Here is a 17,322-nt window from a genome sequence, read left to right as displayed (position 1 = left end):
TCATGGCCATACCCCTGGCGCTCAGTGATTTTATAATAATCCTTTATTGCTGAAGTATCACGTATATACAGAAAAGTCCACCAAAGAGTAGAGTGGAAGTATCCCAAAGACAACAACACCCTTGCAACTTCACAGGTTCAGAAAGGTAACTGCTGCATTTTAATCTCCATCATAGGGGCAAGTCTGTGTCCGCAGTGCGGGCCAGGGTTGGGGCAGGAGGGGATGTGCCAGGAAGCCATCACAACTCCAGGCCCCAGAGCTGCACTTGCACCCTCGTGGGCAGAATCTACGATTCCCCTCAACTGAAGCCTGTTTTCTCAGATGCTTCTCCAAGTCCCCAAGAAAACAGCAATCTCCACTGTCCCAGAAGCCTCCAAGAGAGAATGAAGTGAGGAGGAGCCAATCTAGGGTAATGGCTCAGGCTTCACTCGCTTGTCTGGGACCAAGAGACAAGACAGAAAAGTCTGGAAGCCGCAGGCAAAGGGAGCGGCAGTGAAAGACTACAATTCCCGTCATGCCCCGGCGCAGCGACGCCTGCGCATTGTGCGCCGGTTGCCCATGCGGCCCTAGGGCTGGGAGCGCCGCGCCGCGCCGCTCCGCTGCGGGGGAGGCCATGGCGGAACCTACCCAGGCCTCAACCCCGGCGCCGGCCACGCAGTCCCGTCCCCTTCAGTCTCCAGCCCCTGCCCCAACTCCGACTCCTGCCCCCAGCCCGGCTTCAGCCCCGACTCCGGCTCCCACTCCGGCACCAGCCCCCGCCCCAGCTGCAGCCCCAGCCGGGAGCACAGGGACTGGGGCTCCCGGGGTAGGAAGTGGGGGCACCGGGAGCGGAGGGGATCCGGCTCGACCTGGCCTGAGCCAGCAGCAGCGCGCCAGCCAGAGGAAGGCGCAAGTCCGGGGGCTGCCGCGCGCCAAGAAGCTTGAGAAGCTAGGGGTCTTCTCGGCTTGCAAGGTGGGGGCGGGGCCTGGGGTGAGAGGGGGCGGGGCCTGGGGCATCCCAGGGCCCGGGTGGGAATAGGGGCAAATCTCTGGCTGGGGATCTGCTCCCCCTTCCCGGTTACAGGGTTACTGACTGATTCTTCTGCCTCCAGGCCAATGAAACCTGCAAGTGTAATGGCTGGAAAAACCCCAAGCCCCCCACTGCACCCCGCATGGACCTACAGCAGCCAGCTGCCAACCTGAGCGAGCTATGCCGCAGCTGTGAGCACCCCTTGGGTAAGGCAGGTAGTGCCCTTGGAGCTAGGGCGGGGTCAGGCTGGGTCCTGCTTGGACAGGATGATTTAAGTGCCACAGAGCTTCATTTGTGGAACCAAAAATATCTCCTAAGGAAGGATTGAGTTGGGAGCATGTATTCCCCAAGGGAAGCGAAAGGAAATTTGCCAGCCCTGAAGAGACAGTGGCCACCCAAGGACTGATGTAGGAGCAGTCAGTCTCATTGCTGGTCACGCTGGTTGGAGGGACCGAGGGTGTAAATTGCCTGGTGGTGAAGAGGGACAGGAAGCTCTGGTGATCTGTCCATTCTTCCCAACCCTACCACCTATCCTTGCAGCCGACCACGTGTCCCACCTGGAGAATGTGTCAGAGGAGGAGATTAACCGGCTACTGGGTATGGTGGTGGACGTGGAGAACCTATTCATGTCTGTTCATAAGGAGGAGGACACAGACACTAAGCAGGTGTATTTCTACCTCTTCAAGGTGAGCTTTGTCCAAGTGAGTGTGGATGAGCACGGTAGACAAGGCTAGGGAGTCGGCAGCTCTGAGCTCTGCTGACCTCTGCCCCTCCTTCTTCCTCTTCCTCCAGCTTCTGCGGAAATGCATCCTGCAGATGACCCGGCCAGTGGTGGAGGGCTCCCTGGGCAGTCCCCCGTTTGAGAAGCCTAATATTGAACAGGTGGGAGGAGGAAGGTGGTAAGAGAATTGGGGGCATCTTGGAGGACTGAGGAGGCTGTGTTCCCCATCCTGTCAAGTTGAGAATAAGGGAGAAGTCCAGAAAAGAGAGGATGTTCTGTGCTTCAGGTGGACATGGGGGTGGGAGTGGGGCAGAGTTTTTCTTCACCGGGAGACCCAGAATGAGAGGAGAGCTTTACCCTGCCCTCGGGAAGCACCAGTGTTTGGATTAGAAGCCCCTGCTTGCTGCTCACGTCTCCTTCCTGGTTCTGTCCCCTGCCCGTCCCTTCTCAGGGTGTGCTGAACTTTGTGCAATACAAGTTTAGTCACCTCGCCCCTCGGGAGCGGCAGACGATGTTTGAGCTCTCAAAGATGTTCCTGCTCTGCCTTAACTACTGGAAGCTTGAGACGCCTGCCCAATTTCGGCAGCGGTCTCAGGCCGAGGACGTGGCTACCTACAAGGTCAATTATACCAGGTAGGCCCAGCCAAGGGCAGCATGAGGAGAGGCTTGTAGGCCCAGCCTAGGTTCAACGTCTCCATTCTCACTTCCCATCTCCCCACTGGCTCCAGATGGCTCTGCTACTGCCACGTGCCCCAGAGCTGTGATAGCCTCCCCCGCTACGAGACCACTCACATCTTTGGGCGAAGCCTTCTCCGCTCCATCTTCACTGTGACCCGGCGGCAGCTGCTAGAGAAATTCCGGGTGGAAAAGGACAAGCTGGTGCCTGAGAAGAGGACCCTCATCCTCACCCACTTCCCAAAGTAAGGCTCATTCTGGCCTATCCGGATTTTGCCCCAGTTCACATCCGCCTGTTGTCCCCTTTTTTCCAGGAAGGCTTCCTGGAATGGTCCCTCCTTTCCCTCCATGAGCCTTCTGGGATCTGGGTGTCTACCTGGCAGACTTGTCCGGGGCCCAGATGCAACTTGCTGGCATTTGCCTTTGCGTGTACTAGACTGGGGATGGCAGGTACATTGCCCGAGTGCTAACATTACCCCTGCCCACGCCCCTGGTAGATGTGACTAATCATTTCCCACGGGGTCTGGACACAGCCTCAGAACCCTTCCCACCACAGCCTGCCGAGAAACCAGAGGTTACACTCGAGGTGAAACCGATTTCCACTCCTGTTGTAGACCTTTCTGTAAAGTTTTCCTCTGTTTTGCAACACTTTCCTCTCATTTGAAACCAGGATCGTAGCTACTCACCTTGAGAAGCCGTTACTGACTAATCCAGGCCCTTCAGTGCCCCCTCTGCCACCAGGTGGGAATATGAGGTGACAGGAGGGAGTAGATTCTGAGCCCCCATTTTGATACTGAGGTGCAGGGTGGCTCGGTGCCCTGCCTGGCCACATAGCACAGGATGGTGCCGGCTCACGCACCCGGTCGCCCTGTGCTACACACCGCAGCAGACTGGGCCTCTGATCTCTGTCCTGGATTGTCCAGTCCTGCTACTTTTGACTAGGGGCTCAAGAGAGGCAGGGGAGTGTCTCTCCCCGCCAACCCCTGCCCCCAGGCCAAAGGTTGTTTCTCTTCTTCAGCTCCCAGCCCCCTGAGAACCCGGTTTCTTTGACCTGCCTCCAGTTCTTCTGGCGTCTGGTCCAGGCTGCTGTGTGGGTCGGAGGACAGGGTTGGGAGACAGACTGTACCCTCCCCACAGATTCCTGTCCATGCTGGAGGAGGAGATCTATGGGGCGAACTCTCCGATCTGGGAGTCGGGCTTCACCATGCCGCCCTCAGAGGGGACCCAGCTGGTGCCCAGGCCAGGTACACGCCCTGGTAGGCTCTGTAGGCTTTCGGCTTGGCCTTCCTGGCTGAGCTTGGCCTCCTGCCGGGGAGGAGGCACTGTGGATGGCAGCCGCGGGGACATGCGGGAGGGTGCGTCTGGGGCTTAGAGGGCCCGGATCCCTTTGTGGGACCCATCGCCACCTTTGACCACCCCCCGCTCCCCCTGATTTCGCTCACCCTCAGCTACGGTCAGCGCGGCAGTTGTTCCCAGTGCCCCCATCTTCAGCCCCACCATGGGTGGGGGCAGCAACAGCTCCTTGAGTCTGGATTCCGGAGGGGCTGAGCCCATGCCAGGTGGGTACTTGACCCCTGACCCTCATTCACCCCTCCCCTAACCTCTTGCTGTCCATGGGAGACCCTGCCAACCTTCCCGGCAGGTGAGAAGAGGAAGCTCCCAGAGAATCTGACCCTGGAGGATGCCAAGCGGCTCCGCGTGATGGGCGACATCCCCATGGAGTTGGTCAACGAGGTCATGCTCACCATCACCGACCCTGCCGCCATGCTGGGGCCTGAGGTGGGCAGCCCGGCTCGCTGACCAGTGTGGGAAGGGGACCTCACCGGCCTGAGGCCCCGGCTCACCACCCCTCCTCTGGTGCCCAGACGAGCCTGCTGTCTGCCAACGCAGCCCGGGACGAGACGGCCCGCCTAGAGGAGCGCCGCGGCATCATTGAGTTCCATGTCATCGGCAACTCACTGACGCCCAAGGCCAACCGGCGGGTATTGCTGTGGCTCGTGGGGCTGCAGAATGTCTTCTCCCACCAGCTGCCGCGCATGCCCAAGGAGTACATCGCCCGCCTCGTCTTTGACCCGTGCGTCCCCAGAAGAGCCCCAACCACACCTGGGCACCTGTCCTTGGCCCCCCTATGTCCCCCTACCCCCTCCTCCTCCTCCAACCTGTGGGAATACTTGTTCCTCTGCTCTCGGCACTGAGTGCGGCCCTGCCCTCCAAAGCTGTGGGGATCCCGGGAGCATTTGGGGAACAACAGGTAGGGGCAGTGACCTGTCCCCTCTCCCCTTAGGAAGCACAAGACTCTGGCCTTGATCAAGGATGGGCGGGTCATTGGTGGGATCTGCTTCCGCATGTTTCCCACCCAGGGCTTCACAGAGATTGTCTTCTGTGCTGTCACCTCAAATGAGCAAGTCAAGGTGAGTGCGTGTTCCTGGCCCCAGCCCCTTCCAGCCACCTGCTTCTCAGTTTGGACTGGGTCAGAGCAATAATCCCAACCCTTCTTCTAGTGGCCAGGCAGTTCTTCCGGGCCCCACAAGGTGGCATTTGTCCTTTGATAACTGCGTATTAAGACACTTGTTGACAAATGGAGGCCCAAAACCAGTAATGCTTTTAAATGGACCTGAATTTCCTTCACAAGAACATTCACATACACTGGGGAGTTAATAATTTTTACACTAGCCCTGGGCTGGGTGATCGTCCTGCGTTCTGTCCTGGAATTGTCACAACAGACCCACTGGTAGGGTTCCCGGTTCTCCTGTTCTACATAACCCAGATCTGCAGGGTGCCTCCCTGGTCTAGACGTGTATGGAAGACACTCTCTTGAGGGTTCAAATGTTGCACTGAGTGGGGCTCTTGTGATTCCTCTTCCCCTTTCCCCCCAACTCTGACGCCTGGGAACTGGGAACCAGTGACACGTGGACGGCAACTTCCTGGTTGGGATTTCCATCCTGGCCTTAACCGTGGCTGGCTGTCTGACCTTGGACACGTTTCCTAACATAGTTGAGTTTCAGTTTTTTGTTTTTGTTTTTATAAAAATGGAGGTAATAATATTTACCTCATGGACTGACTTGAGAGTTGGTCTGTAAAGTACCAAGCACCACACCTGGCCCAGAATAAGTGCTCAGAAAGTCTCCTTCACATTCTCCCCACAAACTCCCCTTCCTCTGCCAGTTGCCTTTTCTCCTGTATGTCCAGGATCCCCTAGCTGTCTCTACATCCTATCCAGTCTGCTCCTTCCTCTCTGGGGCTCCCCTGGTAAGCCCTGCTCGCCTCCCCCACAGGGCTATGGGACTCACCTGATGAACCACTTGAAGGAGTATCACATCAAACACAACATTCTCTACTTCCTCACCTATGCCGACGAGTACGCCATTGGCTACTTCAAAAAGCAGGTGACCCTCCCCTCCCTGCACACTTGCCTGCTGCCTGGGGCTAGGGGTCATTCTGTCCATCCCCCTGTTGTGGACGGAATGGGAGTCCCTTCATGTCCCCTGCTTCATCCAGCACCTGCGAGGAGATCTTTCTCGCCCATCTTCCTGCCCCTCCTCCCCCCCCCACCCGCCGCGCTGCTGCCCCAGTGAAGAGTGAGGGCCTGGAGGGCAGTAGGGCAGGCTGGAGGAATGTTTCCCATCCAGGGAAACATTGCCAGGGAGTTGGGAGGGGCAGCTGACCTGGAACCTTTCTGGGGACAGAGTGATTGAATTCACACAACACAGAGCATTGTACCAGCCACCACAGGAGGGGATCCAGGAACCCGGGAGAACAGACAAGGCCTGCACCGCCCCTCAGAGGCTCCTGGGGGAAGAGCTATTCAAGTTGGAGAAGCCTTGTCGACAGATTGGGTCATAACTGTCCACTCCCTAGGGCTTCTCCAAGGACATCAAGGTTCCCAAGAGCCGCTACCTGGGCTACATTAAGGACTATGAGGGTGCAACATTGATGGAGTGTGAGCTGAATCCCCGGATCCCCTACACGGAGCTGTCCCACATCATCAAAAAGCAGAAGGAGGTGTGTGTGCACATGTGCGTGCACTCATCGTTGGGGCTTACCGTGTGCACGTGGGGGAGGGCACGCATGCGTGGGTGTGTACCACAGGTATGTGCGTGTGTGAGCCAGGCCTGGGGTGGGCCGGGATCTTGGTTCTTGCTTTGCCTCCCAAGGAAGTTAGGAGGCGAGGCGCCTGGACTCAACGGCAGGGCCTCTGACTGTGGCCCTTGGGAGGGTTTCCGCTGGGACTGGAGTCGGCCCCTCAAGACGCTGCCTTCCCTCAGATCATCAAGAAGCTGATTGAGCGCAAACAAGCCCAGATCCGAAAGGTCTACCCCGGGCTCAGCTGCTTCAAGGAGGGTGTGAGGCAGATCCCTGTGGAGAGTGTCCCCGGCATTCGTGAGCAGGGGTCTTGCTGGGGGAGGGGGCACCCTGCTCGGTATGTGTTCTCGAATTCTTAGGGATGCTCTCCCCACCCACTCCCCACTTTGCAGGAGAGACAGGCTGGAAGCCGTTGGGGAAGGAGAAAGGGTGAGTGCTGTGTGGAGGGAGAGGGTGTTGGGGGAGGCAGAGGGCCAAGGGCCTCAGACGTGGTGTCTCTCACCCCAGGAAGGAGCTGAAGGATCCAGACCAGCTCTACACAACCCTCAAAAACTTGCTGGCCCAGATCAAGGTGGGGAGACCAGGTTCCCTTCTGGGGGTGCCTGCATCAGCGACTCTGGCTTTATGACCCATTCTGGGGTGGGTGGCGGTCATGAGGTGGGCTTGGGGCACAGTGGGCCTGGCTCCAGCTCAGCTTTCCTCTCTAGTCACACCCCAGTGCCTGGCCCTTCATGGAGCCTGTGAAGAAGTCAGAGGCCCCTGACTACTATGAGGTCATCCGCTTCCCTATTGGTGAGGACACTCCATTCCGACCCTTTCCTTCCTCTTTGGCCCCCAAATCTACTCCTGCTTTCACTGGACCCCACAGCCCCGCTCGCCTCAGCCTCTTAAAAGCATGCCTTTACTTCCTGCTGCCCCAGACCTGAAGACCATGACGGAGCGACTGCGCAGCCGCTACTATGTCACCCGGAAGCTCTTTGTGGCTGACCTGCAGCGGGTCATTGCCAACTGCCGCGAGTACAACCCCCCGGACAGCGAGTACTGCCGCTGTGCCAGCGCCCTGGAGAAGTTCTTCTACTTCAAGCTCAAGGAGGGGGGCCTCATTGACAAGTAGCCTCTGGCTTTGGACCACAGCCTTGACCTGGAATGTCTCCACCTTGGGTTCTGATCCCATCCTGAGGGGTGCCCCTGGCGCCCAGGTTCCTCTCAGCTTAAAGCACTCCAGCCCCGGGCCCTGCAGCCCTTTCTGGATCCTCAGGCACCCCCAAGCCTGCAGCTCTGTCCCACTCTCCGTTGTATCTGACCTTGGGCAGGGATCTCCTGGATCTGGGCTTCAGCCCCTCTACAGTGGCTGGTGGCTAGAGGATAAACCCTGCCCGGCCCCGGTGGCCCCCAGCCCTGTCCCCGCAGAGCCACGAAGTCCTGGAGGCCTCAGCCTCGCCTGGCCCACTGTTTGCTTGAGGGCTAAGACTGCCACTTTTAGCTCGTGGGAGGGGGCTTCAGGGTTTGGAAGTTCAGCTGGGACTGGAGTGGCCATGCCTCACCCTGCACAGTTCTGTCTGTCCCCCAGGGGTGGGGGACCTGGGGACCATTCATTTCCTGGCATTAATCCCTCAGAGGGAACAATAAAGCTTTTTTTTTTTTTTTTTCCTTTTTCCCCTCTGTGTGATTGTTTCTTTGGTAGAGTCCATAGCCTGAACAGGCTGACCCTGTTCCCGGTACCTCCTACAAGCTGGAGTCTATTAAACTCCAGATTGTCCTGGGGCCACCCTCCCCAACAAGCCTCATACCTAGTGCCACGCCCCTGGGACGATGGCACCTGCCTGGCCACAGCCCTACTTCCACTCCTGCCCAGGTGTGGGTGCTGCAGCGGTCCCAATCACCGGGCCACCTTCACCTGGGTGGACATGGTTACAGCTGATTCAGAAGGGTGGGGGGTGGGGTGGAGACCACTCTTGGAGGAGGGGCCGGCAGGATCCCGGAGGAATGAAAGGGTGCTTTCCTGCAGGTTTTTCAGGCAACGGGGATTTCTAAGGCAGATCTCTGACAGAGCTGGCTCCTCCCCTGAGTTTCAGTTTCTGTTTCCTATCTCAGCACAGCCCCGGGCCAGCGACCAACACCAGGCATTGGGGCTAACCACCCTCTGTGCCTCGGCAGGTGGTGCAGATAAGAACTGGCAGGGCAGGGGTAAAGTGTAGTCTGTGTTACTCGCCTCCCCTTCAGATGATCAGATCAGATTCCAGGTAGGTCCCTTCGGTGCCCTGCTCCACCTCCCTCGAGTGGGATGGGGACGGCTCTGCACCAGAGTGGGCTGGCCAGGAGCGGGGAGGGAGCCAGGATGGCCAGTCATCTGAGCCTCCTTCCATTCCCAGAAGGGAGCTGCGACCCTACCAGTGGGAGGTGATCATGCCTGCCCTGGAGGGCAGGAATATCATCATATGGCTGCCCACGGGGGCTGGGAAGACCCGGGCAGCTGCTTATGTGGCCAAGAGGCATCTAGAGACTGTGGACGGAGCCAAGGTGGTCGTACTGGTCAACAGGGTGAGTAGCCCACTCTCCCCTCCTTGGGGTCTCAGCTCCTCAGGTGCCTCACAAAGCCCGCCAGATCTCCAGGGCTGCTGTGGCCACCTCTAAGCTCACCTGGCTTTTCTCCCCTTCCCGTCCCCAGCCAGTTCCTGGGGGTCACGTTGCCTCCTCCCCATCGCCCCAATCCAGCTCCCTCTCCCTGACTCCTTCCCCACCCCCAGGTGCACCTGGTGACCCAGCATTGCGAGGAGTTCAGCCGCATGCTGGACAAACGCTGGGCCATTATAACCCTGAGTGGGGACATGGGGCCACGAGCTGGCTTTGGCCACCTGGCCCGGAGCCATGACCTGCTCATCTGCACAGCCGAGCTGCTACAGATGGCACTGACCAGCCCTGAGGAGGAGGAGCACGTGGAGCTGAACGGTGAGGGCTGAGCCAGGGGGAAGAGTACACACCTGAGGCACCTCGACCTGCCAACCCCAGCGCATCTCTCCTAGTACGGCTGTTGGGATGTTTTGTGGGAGTGAGGGGATCCCCATTCGCCAAACCCCAGCATACACCCTAGTAGAAGCAGATCTGGCTAGAATGCAGGATCTGGGGCAAGCCTCAGCCCCACTGCTGAGCCTCAGTTTACTAATCTGCAAAATGGAGGTAAATCATCCCTGCCTCGGCCGGTCTCTGGAGCCTGGCTGCGGGTTGTGAAGGGAGGAAGGAGTTAGATGAACTGTGGGGACTACATGGAGAAAAGCTGATGGGGAAGGAAAAGCTTTGCAAAGGTCACAGCCTTCCCCTGTGTTCGCCCCCAGCCTTCTCCCTGCTTGTGGTGGATGAGTGTCACCACACGCACAAAGACACCGTCTACAACATCATCCTGAGCCGGTATCTACAGCACAAACTCCAGAGGACACGGCCCCTGCCCCAGGTGCTGGGTCTCACAGCCTCCCCAGGCACTGGTGGGGCGTCCACACTTGATGGGGCGATTGACCACATCCTGCAGGTCAGCTTGGCTCCTATGACCCTCCCGCCACCAGAGTCCTCCCTGCCCTGCCCCGCCCCATGCCCACCAGCCCTACCCAGGCTCTCCTGGGTGACCGTCTGGGCCCCTTTGTCACTGAAGCTGCAGCCTCCAGTGGCTTCTTCCTGCACTTAGAATAGACTCCCATCTGTCTACTGTGGCTTACACAGTTCCATACGACCCAGCCCTGCCTACCTCCCCAGCCTCATTTCCCCGCACACTCCCCTCACCCCTACCCCACAGGCCTTCTCCAGGTCTCCGGAGCATGTCCTGCTTGTTCCCCTTCTCAGGACCTTTGTGGTCACCGTTCCTTTTGCCCTGAATGCCCTTCCCCCTGCACTTGGCCTGTCTGGCTCCTTCTTGCCTTTCAGGGAACAGCTTAGTTGTCACCTCTTCAGAGTTCTTCCCTGACCTCCCCCACTGCACGCTATCACATCATCGAGTTTCATTCTCCTCAGAGCTCATTAACGCGGCCTGAAGCCCTCTCATTCTGTTATTCTTTCCTGCTTTGTCGATCTGTCTCCCCGACACCAAAATAAGACTTTCTGGATCCCCACTGCCTCCAAAAGCACTGGGCCCAGAGAGGACGAGCAATAAATATTTTGTTGAGTAAATGAATCCCCACTTCCAATGGCCCTGCTCAGTGGTAGCTGGGACCTGTCCTGTCCCAAAGTTCTGCCCGTTGTCCTCATAGGACTCTACCCCAGTCCGGTGAACCCCCATCTCTTGCCCCAGCTCTGTGCCAACCTGGACACGTGGCGCATCATGTCACCCCAGAACTACCGCCCCCAGCTGCAGGAGCACAGTCCTCAGCCCTGCAAACAGTACAACCTCTGCCACAGGCGCAGCCAGGTGAGTGGAAGGAGGGATACGGGAGTGGGGGGGGGGTGCTGACATGAAGTTAGGGCACCTGGGGTTGAGCCCTGATTCCACCTCCCCTAGCTCTGTGACTTCCCGTTACTTGCGTTTATATCCGAGCCTCTGTTTCTCCCTTCTGTGAAATGGGGAAGTCGCAGCCCATGCCCACAGCCTGCTGTTTGGTTTGACTCCGACGCCTCTCTGGGCACCTGTCAAAACCCTCCAGCACCCTGTCCGGTGCTTTGCAAACTTTAAACCTGGAGCACTTTGTGCTGAGGCTCTCCCACGGTGCAGACACTGTCTGGCGTCTGCTACGACAGGGCTGCACAAGGGCTTAGAGATTGCTGTTCTCAGGCCAGAGGTCAAGGGCACGTAGCGGGTGGAGGCAGAACAGGAACCAGGGGCAGCAACCTGACCCCTGCCTCCAGTCGGGACTCATTCACATCCCGGCAGGCCTCCCTCCGGAGCTCCTTCTCAAACACCACGGGTCAGGGGCAGCAGGAGCGGTGAGGCTTCACGTGGAGATCGGCGCTCCCGTTGGGTGCTCATTGCTCCCCCATGTGTATGGGAATCCCTTCACTCCCTCTTCTCATCCAGGACCCATTTGGGGACATGCTGAAGAAGCTCATGGAGCGAATCCACAACCGCCTGGATATGCCGGAGTTGAGCCGGGACTTCGGGACGCAGACTTACGAGCAGCAGGTGGTGGAGCTGAGCCAGGATGGTGAGAGGGGCTGTGGACGCGGAGGGCAAGGAGGCGGGGACCTGCCTGGGCGGAGCCTTTGGGGCGGGGCTTAGCCTCTCGGGGGGCGGAGTCTAGGCCGCTGGAGGCCTGAAGGGGCGTGGCCGCTCAAACCCTGAGCCCTCTGCCCACCTGCAGCGGCCGAGGCCGGGCTCCAGCAGCGCCGGGTGTACGCGCTTCACCTGCGGCGCTACAACGATGCGCTGCTCATCCACGACACGGTCCGTGCTGTGGACGCACTGGCCTCGCTGCGGGAGTTCTACGACAGGGAGCGCGCCACTAAGACCCAGGTCCTGCATGCCGAGCGCTGGCTGCTGGCACAGTTCAATGGTGAGGCTCGTGGGAACTGTACTGGTCGGGGCACAGGAGTCAACACAGGTTGGGAGGGTGCCAGTGAGGGTACTGGGGCCCTATTTTTCTAACCGAAAGTCGAGGCCGTGGATAGGGCAAAAGATGTATGCCCTCATCTGTGGAAGTTTGCATAGCTATGAAAACGAATTCATGATACTGCCAAAGATTTTTTAAAAGCCATTGAGTTCAGGGACTGTCCCTTGAAAGTCTGGGGTGTGTGGTACCTTTAACCTGAGCAAGCGAGGTGGTCAGAGGGTAAAGTTTAATGCAAGAGACCTCAGCAAGGCTGAGGGGCTGAAGGGGGGGGGGGGCAAGGATCTTTCTGAAGAGACCTGAGGTTGAGTTAGTTAATCCTGGGTGGCAGAGGTCAACATGGAAAGGTCAAGTGTCATCCTGGTAGCTGGGTTAAAGAGGGGTGCTGGGTGAGGTATGTCTGCAAAGGATTCTATACTGTAGGTCCCTGTGGAAGCCTGGCTGGCTGGGTGGGTCCTTTTGGTGCCGTTCAGGGGGAATTAGGAGCCGAGATCCTCAGGCTCCCTCTCCACCTGCAGCCCTATCCCTGTGAACCACGCCCTCTCCCATTGCCCTGCCCACTTCCAGGCCTGAGTTCTGTGCCTCTGTTTTGGGCTTTTCTGGCAGACTACAAGAATGAGCTGGCCGACCTGGCGACACGTAGCCCGGAGAACCCCAAACTGGAGATGCTAGAACAGATCCTGCAAGAGCAGTTCGGAAGCTCCGACGGCTGCCGGGGCATCCTCTTCACCCAGACCCGCCAGAGCGCTCACTCTCTCCTGCTCTGGCTTCAGCAGCAGCCGGGCCTACAGATACTGGACATCAGGGCTGACCTGCTGATTGGGGCTGGGAACAGCAGCCAGAACACCCATATGACCCAGGTGTGGGCTTTGGGGAAAGGAGCCGGGGCTGAAGGAGTTCCTAGGGGAGAAAGGGTGGGGACGGAGTCTTCACAGAGATATGGGGGGCTGATTCTCCCCAGGCAGAGGGCAGAGAACTGGGGGAGAGAGGTGGACACTGAGATCCCCAGTACTGAAGGTTTCCCCCATCTGGGGGTCCCTGGGGGCAGAGAGGCAGAAGCTTGCGGATCTGTAGGGAAAGAGGTAAGGGTGTTTTCAGGACAGAGGATCAGAGCTCTGGGGTCCCTTGCTAGAGAAGAATAAGTCCTGAGAGCTCTAGAGTAAAGGGGTGGGGATCCTTAGGGGAGACAGGGGTTAGGTGGTCACCTGGGAAGATGGGCAAGGCACTGGGGGTAGCAGTGGAGTCTCAGGCTCCCTAGGGAAAGGGACCAGGATTGTGATTAAACCGGAACCAGGTGAGGCTGGGCTGGCAGGAGGGCAGGCCTGAACCCACCTGGCCTACCATGCTCTTTCTCTTCCTCCACCCCAGAGAGACCAGCAAGAAGTGATCCGGAAGTTCCGGGCTGGCATCCTGAACCTCCTGGTGGCTACAAGCGTGGCGGAAGAGGGGCTAGACATCCCCCAGTGCAATGTGGTGGTGCGCTATGGGCTCCTGACCAACGAGATCTCCATGGTCCAGGTGTGTGAACCCCGTGATGCCAACAGCCCTCAGAGATCCTTGTGGGACCCCAGGCCCGCTCAGGCTCCTCCCTATCTCCTTCCTCAGGCGAGGGGCCGTGCCCGGGCTGGTCAGAGTGTGTACTCATTTGTGGCGACCCAAGGCAGTCGGGAGCTGCGGCGGGAGCTGACCAACGAGGCGCTGGAGACTTTGATGGAGCGGGCCGTGGCTGCCGTGCAGAAGATGGATGAGGCCGAGTACCAGGCCAAGGTCTGTGGGCAGCCTGCATGCCCTGCGGACAGAGGGGGGCTGAGGATGCTCTGCCTGGAAGGTCTCCGCGCACACACACACACACACCCACACACCCCTGCTCCCTCTTCCTCTGGGGGCTAACTTGGCCCACCTGGGAAGGCTTAAATGGACGTGAAGTGTAAAGGCCAAGGGTGGGGCTGCCAGGGAAGGCAATGGTTCTTCTCCAAACGCCTTGAGAACAGGCCTCGTCTGAGCTTTTAATTCCTCATCACCAAATACTTTGTGCATCTGTGAGAGCTGTCTTACAACTCTTCTGGCACCAGGCCGGGGGAGGGAGGGACAAAGACACATGTACAAAATAAGCCCAGAACCAGGACTTCAATCTGTTCCCCTGAGGCAGGGTCACCATCATCCAGCCTTGCCCGGGATGGCCCCTGTTTACACCTGTTATCCAGCGTAATTATTAGTGATGCCCTGTGTTCGATCCAAAGAAGCAGCTTTGCACAAAATCCTCCAAAGAGGAGGCAGAGACTCAGTGACAACACTCACTCTGCTCCCACCATGCCCCACCATGCCCCCACCATGCCCCCGTTCCATACTCTTTTCCTCCACAGAGCTGCTTCTAAAAGCCCCAGGGAAGGTTGAGGAAAGTTTCTTCTGGGTACTAACGATCTGAGGCCTCCAGGAGCCCTTTGTTCCCTGAGCACATTCCGGGGGGCAGGCCTCTAGGGGCCCCATCTATGTCGTGTCCCCTTCCGACTCCAGATCCGGGATCTGCAGCGGGCAGCCCTGGTCAAGCGGGCCGCCCAGGCAGCCCAGCGGGAGAATCAGCGGCAGCAGTTCCTGGCCGAGCAGGTGCAGCTTCTCTGCATCAACTGCATGGTGGCCGTGGGCCACGGGAGTGACCTGCGGAAGGTGGAGGGCGCCCATCACGTCAACGTGAACCCCAACTTCTCGTGAGACCAGCAGGAGGGGCCGGTGGGATGGGAGGGAGGGCACAGGCGGGATGGGGGACCGGGAACCCCTCCCATCCAGACAGAGCTCTGAGGGTTTGCGAGCTTAAACAGCGTTTTGACAAGTACCGAATCTGCGGACGGGTTTTATCGCCACCCCGTTTTGCAGGTGAGGTGACAGAGGCTCAGAGAGGCTAAATGACTTGTCCAGGCTCCCACAGCCACTATGTGGTTGAGCAAGAGCTGGAATTGAGGACACCAAATGCTGAGGGGCCACAAACTCCTCCCCCCGAACCCCCGCCGTCCTACCTACTCTGAAGGCAGAAGGGCTGGTTGTCCCTGAGCAATTCTGCCATCCTCCATCCCCTAGAGGGGAACCTTCCGCCCCCCTCCATTCGTCCATCCATTCATTAAGGATTGATTAGGGACCCGCCGTGTGCCAGGCCACTGTGCCAAAGATCTCCATGCAGGCTCTCTCATTTAAGGAGGTAGCACTTCAACCAGGACTTGCAGGCTGGATTGGGCTGGAAGGGGGGATGCGTACAGGCAGGGATGATGTGATGGGACTGATTCTGGTTGGTTTGAGTGGGAAAGGCCATGAAGGATGAGACTGAAGAAGACAGACTAGCCTGTGGAGAGCATTGAAGGTCAGGCCTGGAAGTCTAGCCTTTGTCTGGGAGGCAGTGAGGAGTCTTGGGTGAATTTTGAGCAAGGGAATGTCAAGGTCAGATTTACATTTTTAGAAGATCACCCTGGCAGTTGGCGGAAGGATGGCGTGGGTTGGGAGTGCGGATGGAATGGGATGGAAGGGTGGGGCAGGGAGATCTGTTGGGGGGTAGTTGGGATCATCCCGGTGGGTAGTCCTGAGGCCTGAACTTGGTTGGAGGGCATGCAACAAGGCAGCACAGACAGGGCTTATTGAAGGTCGGGTCTTCTGGCCCTGGGAAGTCTCTTTGCCTCTTGGCAGTCAGAAAAGCCCAAGGTCCAGGTGGAGGCCCAGCAAGCAGGAGGGCACAAGATCGGGGGCTAAGTGGGGGGGCGTCCTGAGCACTGTGGTCGCTCCCATTCCCCTCCAGGATCTACTACACTGTCTCCCGGGGGCCTGTGGTGATCGACAGAACCTTCAAGGACTGGAAGCCTGGGGGTGCCATTCACTGCAGGAACTGTGGGGAGGTAAGTATTGGGGCCATGGCCCTGAACTCCAGTCTTCAGAAGTCCCCAGTCTGAGAGAGGAGGCCCAGCCTCTGCCATCAGGACATCCTCACGGGGATGGGGGAAGCAGCTCTGCCCCAGGAGTCCCTCATCTGAGGAGAGAGGTCTAACCACAGTGTGACTGGGGAGACGGCTCTGAGGTGGGAGACCCAGGCCCTGCATTCATGGATGCATGATTCTCTCCTCCCCCAACTTGAGGAGAAAAGCCCAGTCTGAGGAGGGTGGCCCAAACCAGCCATCTCTGTCCCACCCTCAGGCCTGGGGTCTGCAGATGATCTACAAGTCAGTGAAGCTGCCAGCGCTCAAAGTTCGCAGCATGCTTCTAGAGACACCCCGAGGGAGAGTCCAGGCCAAGAAGTGGTCCCGCGTGCCCTTCCTCGTGCCTGACTTTGACTACCTGCAACACTGTACCCAGAACCTGTCTGACTTCTCCCTGGATTGAGCCTCCTGTCCCTGCAGTGCCTGGCTCAGGCTGCAGGGGGCGGGAGAATCCGTGGCAGCTGCCGTCTTCCACGGGGCGAAGCCCGGGCCCAGGCCCCTCTTGTCTGAGTCACCAGCTCGGGGTGTTTTGCTGACCAGCCACAGACGAACCCGGGCACCCAGGCTGGCTGAGACTCCCACGCCAAGGAAGCAACTGGAGAGCCACAGCTCAGCCTCAGTCTCCCTGCACACTCACAGATACTCCAGTGCACTAGATGGACGTGAGGGTTGGGGGGCATTGGGAGGGAAACTGAGGCAGGAGGCTAGCCCCACTAAACTAGCAATCACCACAACTTCCCTTGACCCCCTGACATTCCTTCCCTGCCAAGGCCACTTCTATTTTTGGAGGCTCCTCATAAATTGAAAATAAAGAAGTAGAAAATTGGTGTAGAAAAGTTATGGTATTTTAAAAATAGATTTGTTGAGGTATAAATGACATAAAATAAACTCCGTAATTACAGTGTATAATTTGATAAATTTTTATTAAAAAAATTTTTGTAATGTTTATTTATTTTTGAGAGAGACAGAGACAGAATGCGAGTGAGTTAGGGGCTGAGAGAGAGGGAGACACAGAATACGAAGCAGGCTCCAGGCTCTGAGCTGTCAGCACAGAACCCGACACGGGGCTCGAACTCATGAGCTGTGAGATCATGACCTGAGCTGAAGTCAGATACTTAACTGACTGAGCCACCCAGGTACCCCTAATTTGATAAATCTTAATCTGTCTTCCACAATCAAGACAGCAAACATAGCCATCACCCTCAAAAGTTTCCTTGTTCCCATGTATTCCCTCCCTCCTCCCTCCTCCCCTTCCCCCTGCACCGATCTGATATTTTTAAGGTTAAAAGTTGGTGGTGGTGGTGGTGGTGTTTTAACCACCCCTCTTTATGGCTCTTAGGTAACCTTATTTGGAGA

General features: G+C 58.0%; 2 protein-coding genes and 1 long non-coding RNA gene across 3 annotated transcripts; 2 read left to right on the top strand and 1 right to left on the bottom strand.

The window, feature by feature from the left end:
* Positions 1-25: 25 nt before the first annotated feature.
* On the bottom strand, positions 26-7,214 carry LOC122233435. The gene is made up of 5 exons (XR_006210980.1): positions 6,991-7,214; positions 6,449-6,761; positions 2,523-2,576; positions 1,687-1,877; positions 26-436 (listed from the first exon to the last, which is right to left on the bottom strand). It is a non-coding gene; the product is annotated as an uncharacterized LOC122233435 (long non-coding RNA).
* KAT2A (lysine acetyltransferase 2A) lies at positions 443-8,135 on the top strand. The gene is made up of 18 exons (XM_042965584.1): positions 443-952; positions 1,092-1,215; positions 1,550-1,695; positions 1,802-1,891; positions 2,182-2,363; positions 2,459-2,650; positions 3,543-3,649; positions 3,854-3,964; positions 4,048-4,184; positions 4,271-4,479; positions 4,690-4,816; positions 5,681-5,791; positions 6,264-6,407; positions 6,671-6,785; positions 6,881-6,917; positions 6,996-7,059; positions 7,196-7,280; positions 7,409-8,135. Exons 1-18 carry the CDS (start codon positions 515-517, stop codon positions 7,600-7,602), a joined length of 2,613 nt encoding a protein of 870 aa, XP_042821518.1. The 5' UTR covers positions 443-514; the 3' UTR covers positions 7,603-8,135.
* A 328-nt stretch (positions 8,136-8,463) lies between these two features.
* Positions 8,464-16,828, top strand: DHX58 (DExH-box helicase 58). Its single transcript, XM_007087656.3, has 13 exons — positions 8,464-8,731; positions 8,861-9,029; positions 9,236-9,437; positions 9,821-10,011; positions 10,765-10,881; positions 11,485-11,611; positions 11,768-11,959; positions 12,620-12,873; positions 13,382-13,531; positions 13,619-13,780; positions 14,528-14,718; positions 15,792-15,888; positions 16,184-16,828. Exons 1-13 carry the CDS (start codon positions 8,712-8,714, stop codon positions 16,367-16,369), a joined length of 2,058 nt encoding a protein of 685 aa, XP_007087718.1. The 5' UTR covers positions 8,464-8,711; the 3' UTR covers positions 16,370-16,828.
* Positions 16,829-17,322: the final 494 nt, after the last annotated feature.

The sequence above is a fragment of the Panthera tigris genome, chromosome E1 (genome assembly GCF_018350195.1).
Source record: "Panthera tigris isolate Pti1 chromosome E1, P.tigris_Pti1_mat1.1, whole genome shotgun sequence".
Classification (NCBI taxonomy): Eukaryota; Metazoa; Chordata; class Mammalia; order Carnivora; family Felidae; genus Panthera; species Panthera tigris.
The sequence above is the reverse complement of the archived record's forward strand: the minus strand, read 5'-3'. Positions and strand labels throughout refer to the sequence as shown.

Coding starts and splice junctions, on each gene's coding strand:
- KAT2A (XM_042965584.1), top strand. CDS start 515: ATGCCCCGGCGCAGCGACGCCTGCGCATTGTGCGCCGGTTGCCCATGC. Junction 3,965..4,047: donor AGGGGCTGAGCCCATGCCAG/GTGGGTACTTGA, acceptor CCTTCCCGGCAG/GTGAGAAGAGGAAGCTCCCA. Junction 4,480..4,689: donor GCCCGCCTCGTCTTTGACCC/GTGCGTCCCCAG, acceptor CTCTCCCCTTAG/GAAGCACAAGACTCTGGCCT.
- DHX58 (XM_007087656.3), top strand. CDS start 8,712: ATGATCAGATCAGATTCCAG. Junction 10,012..10,764: donor CGATTGACCACATCCTGCAG/GTCAGCTTGGCT, acceptor CTCTTGCCCCAG/CTCTGTGCCAACCTGGACAC. Junction 13,532..13,618: donor ACGAGATCTCCATGGTCCAG/GTGTGTGAACCC, acceptor CTCCTTCCTCAG/GCGAGGGGCCGTGCCCGGGC.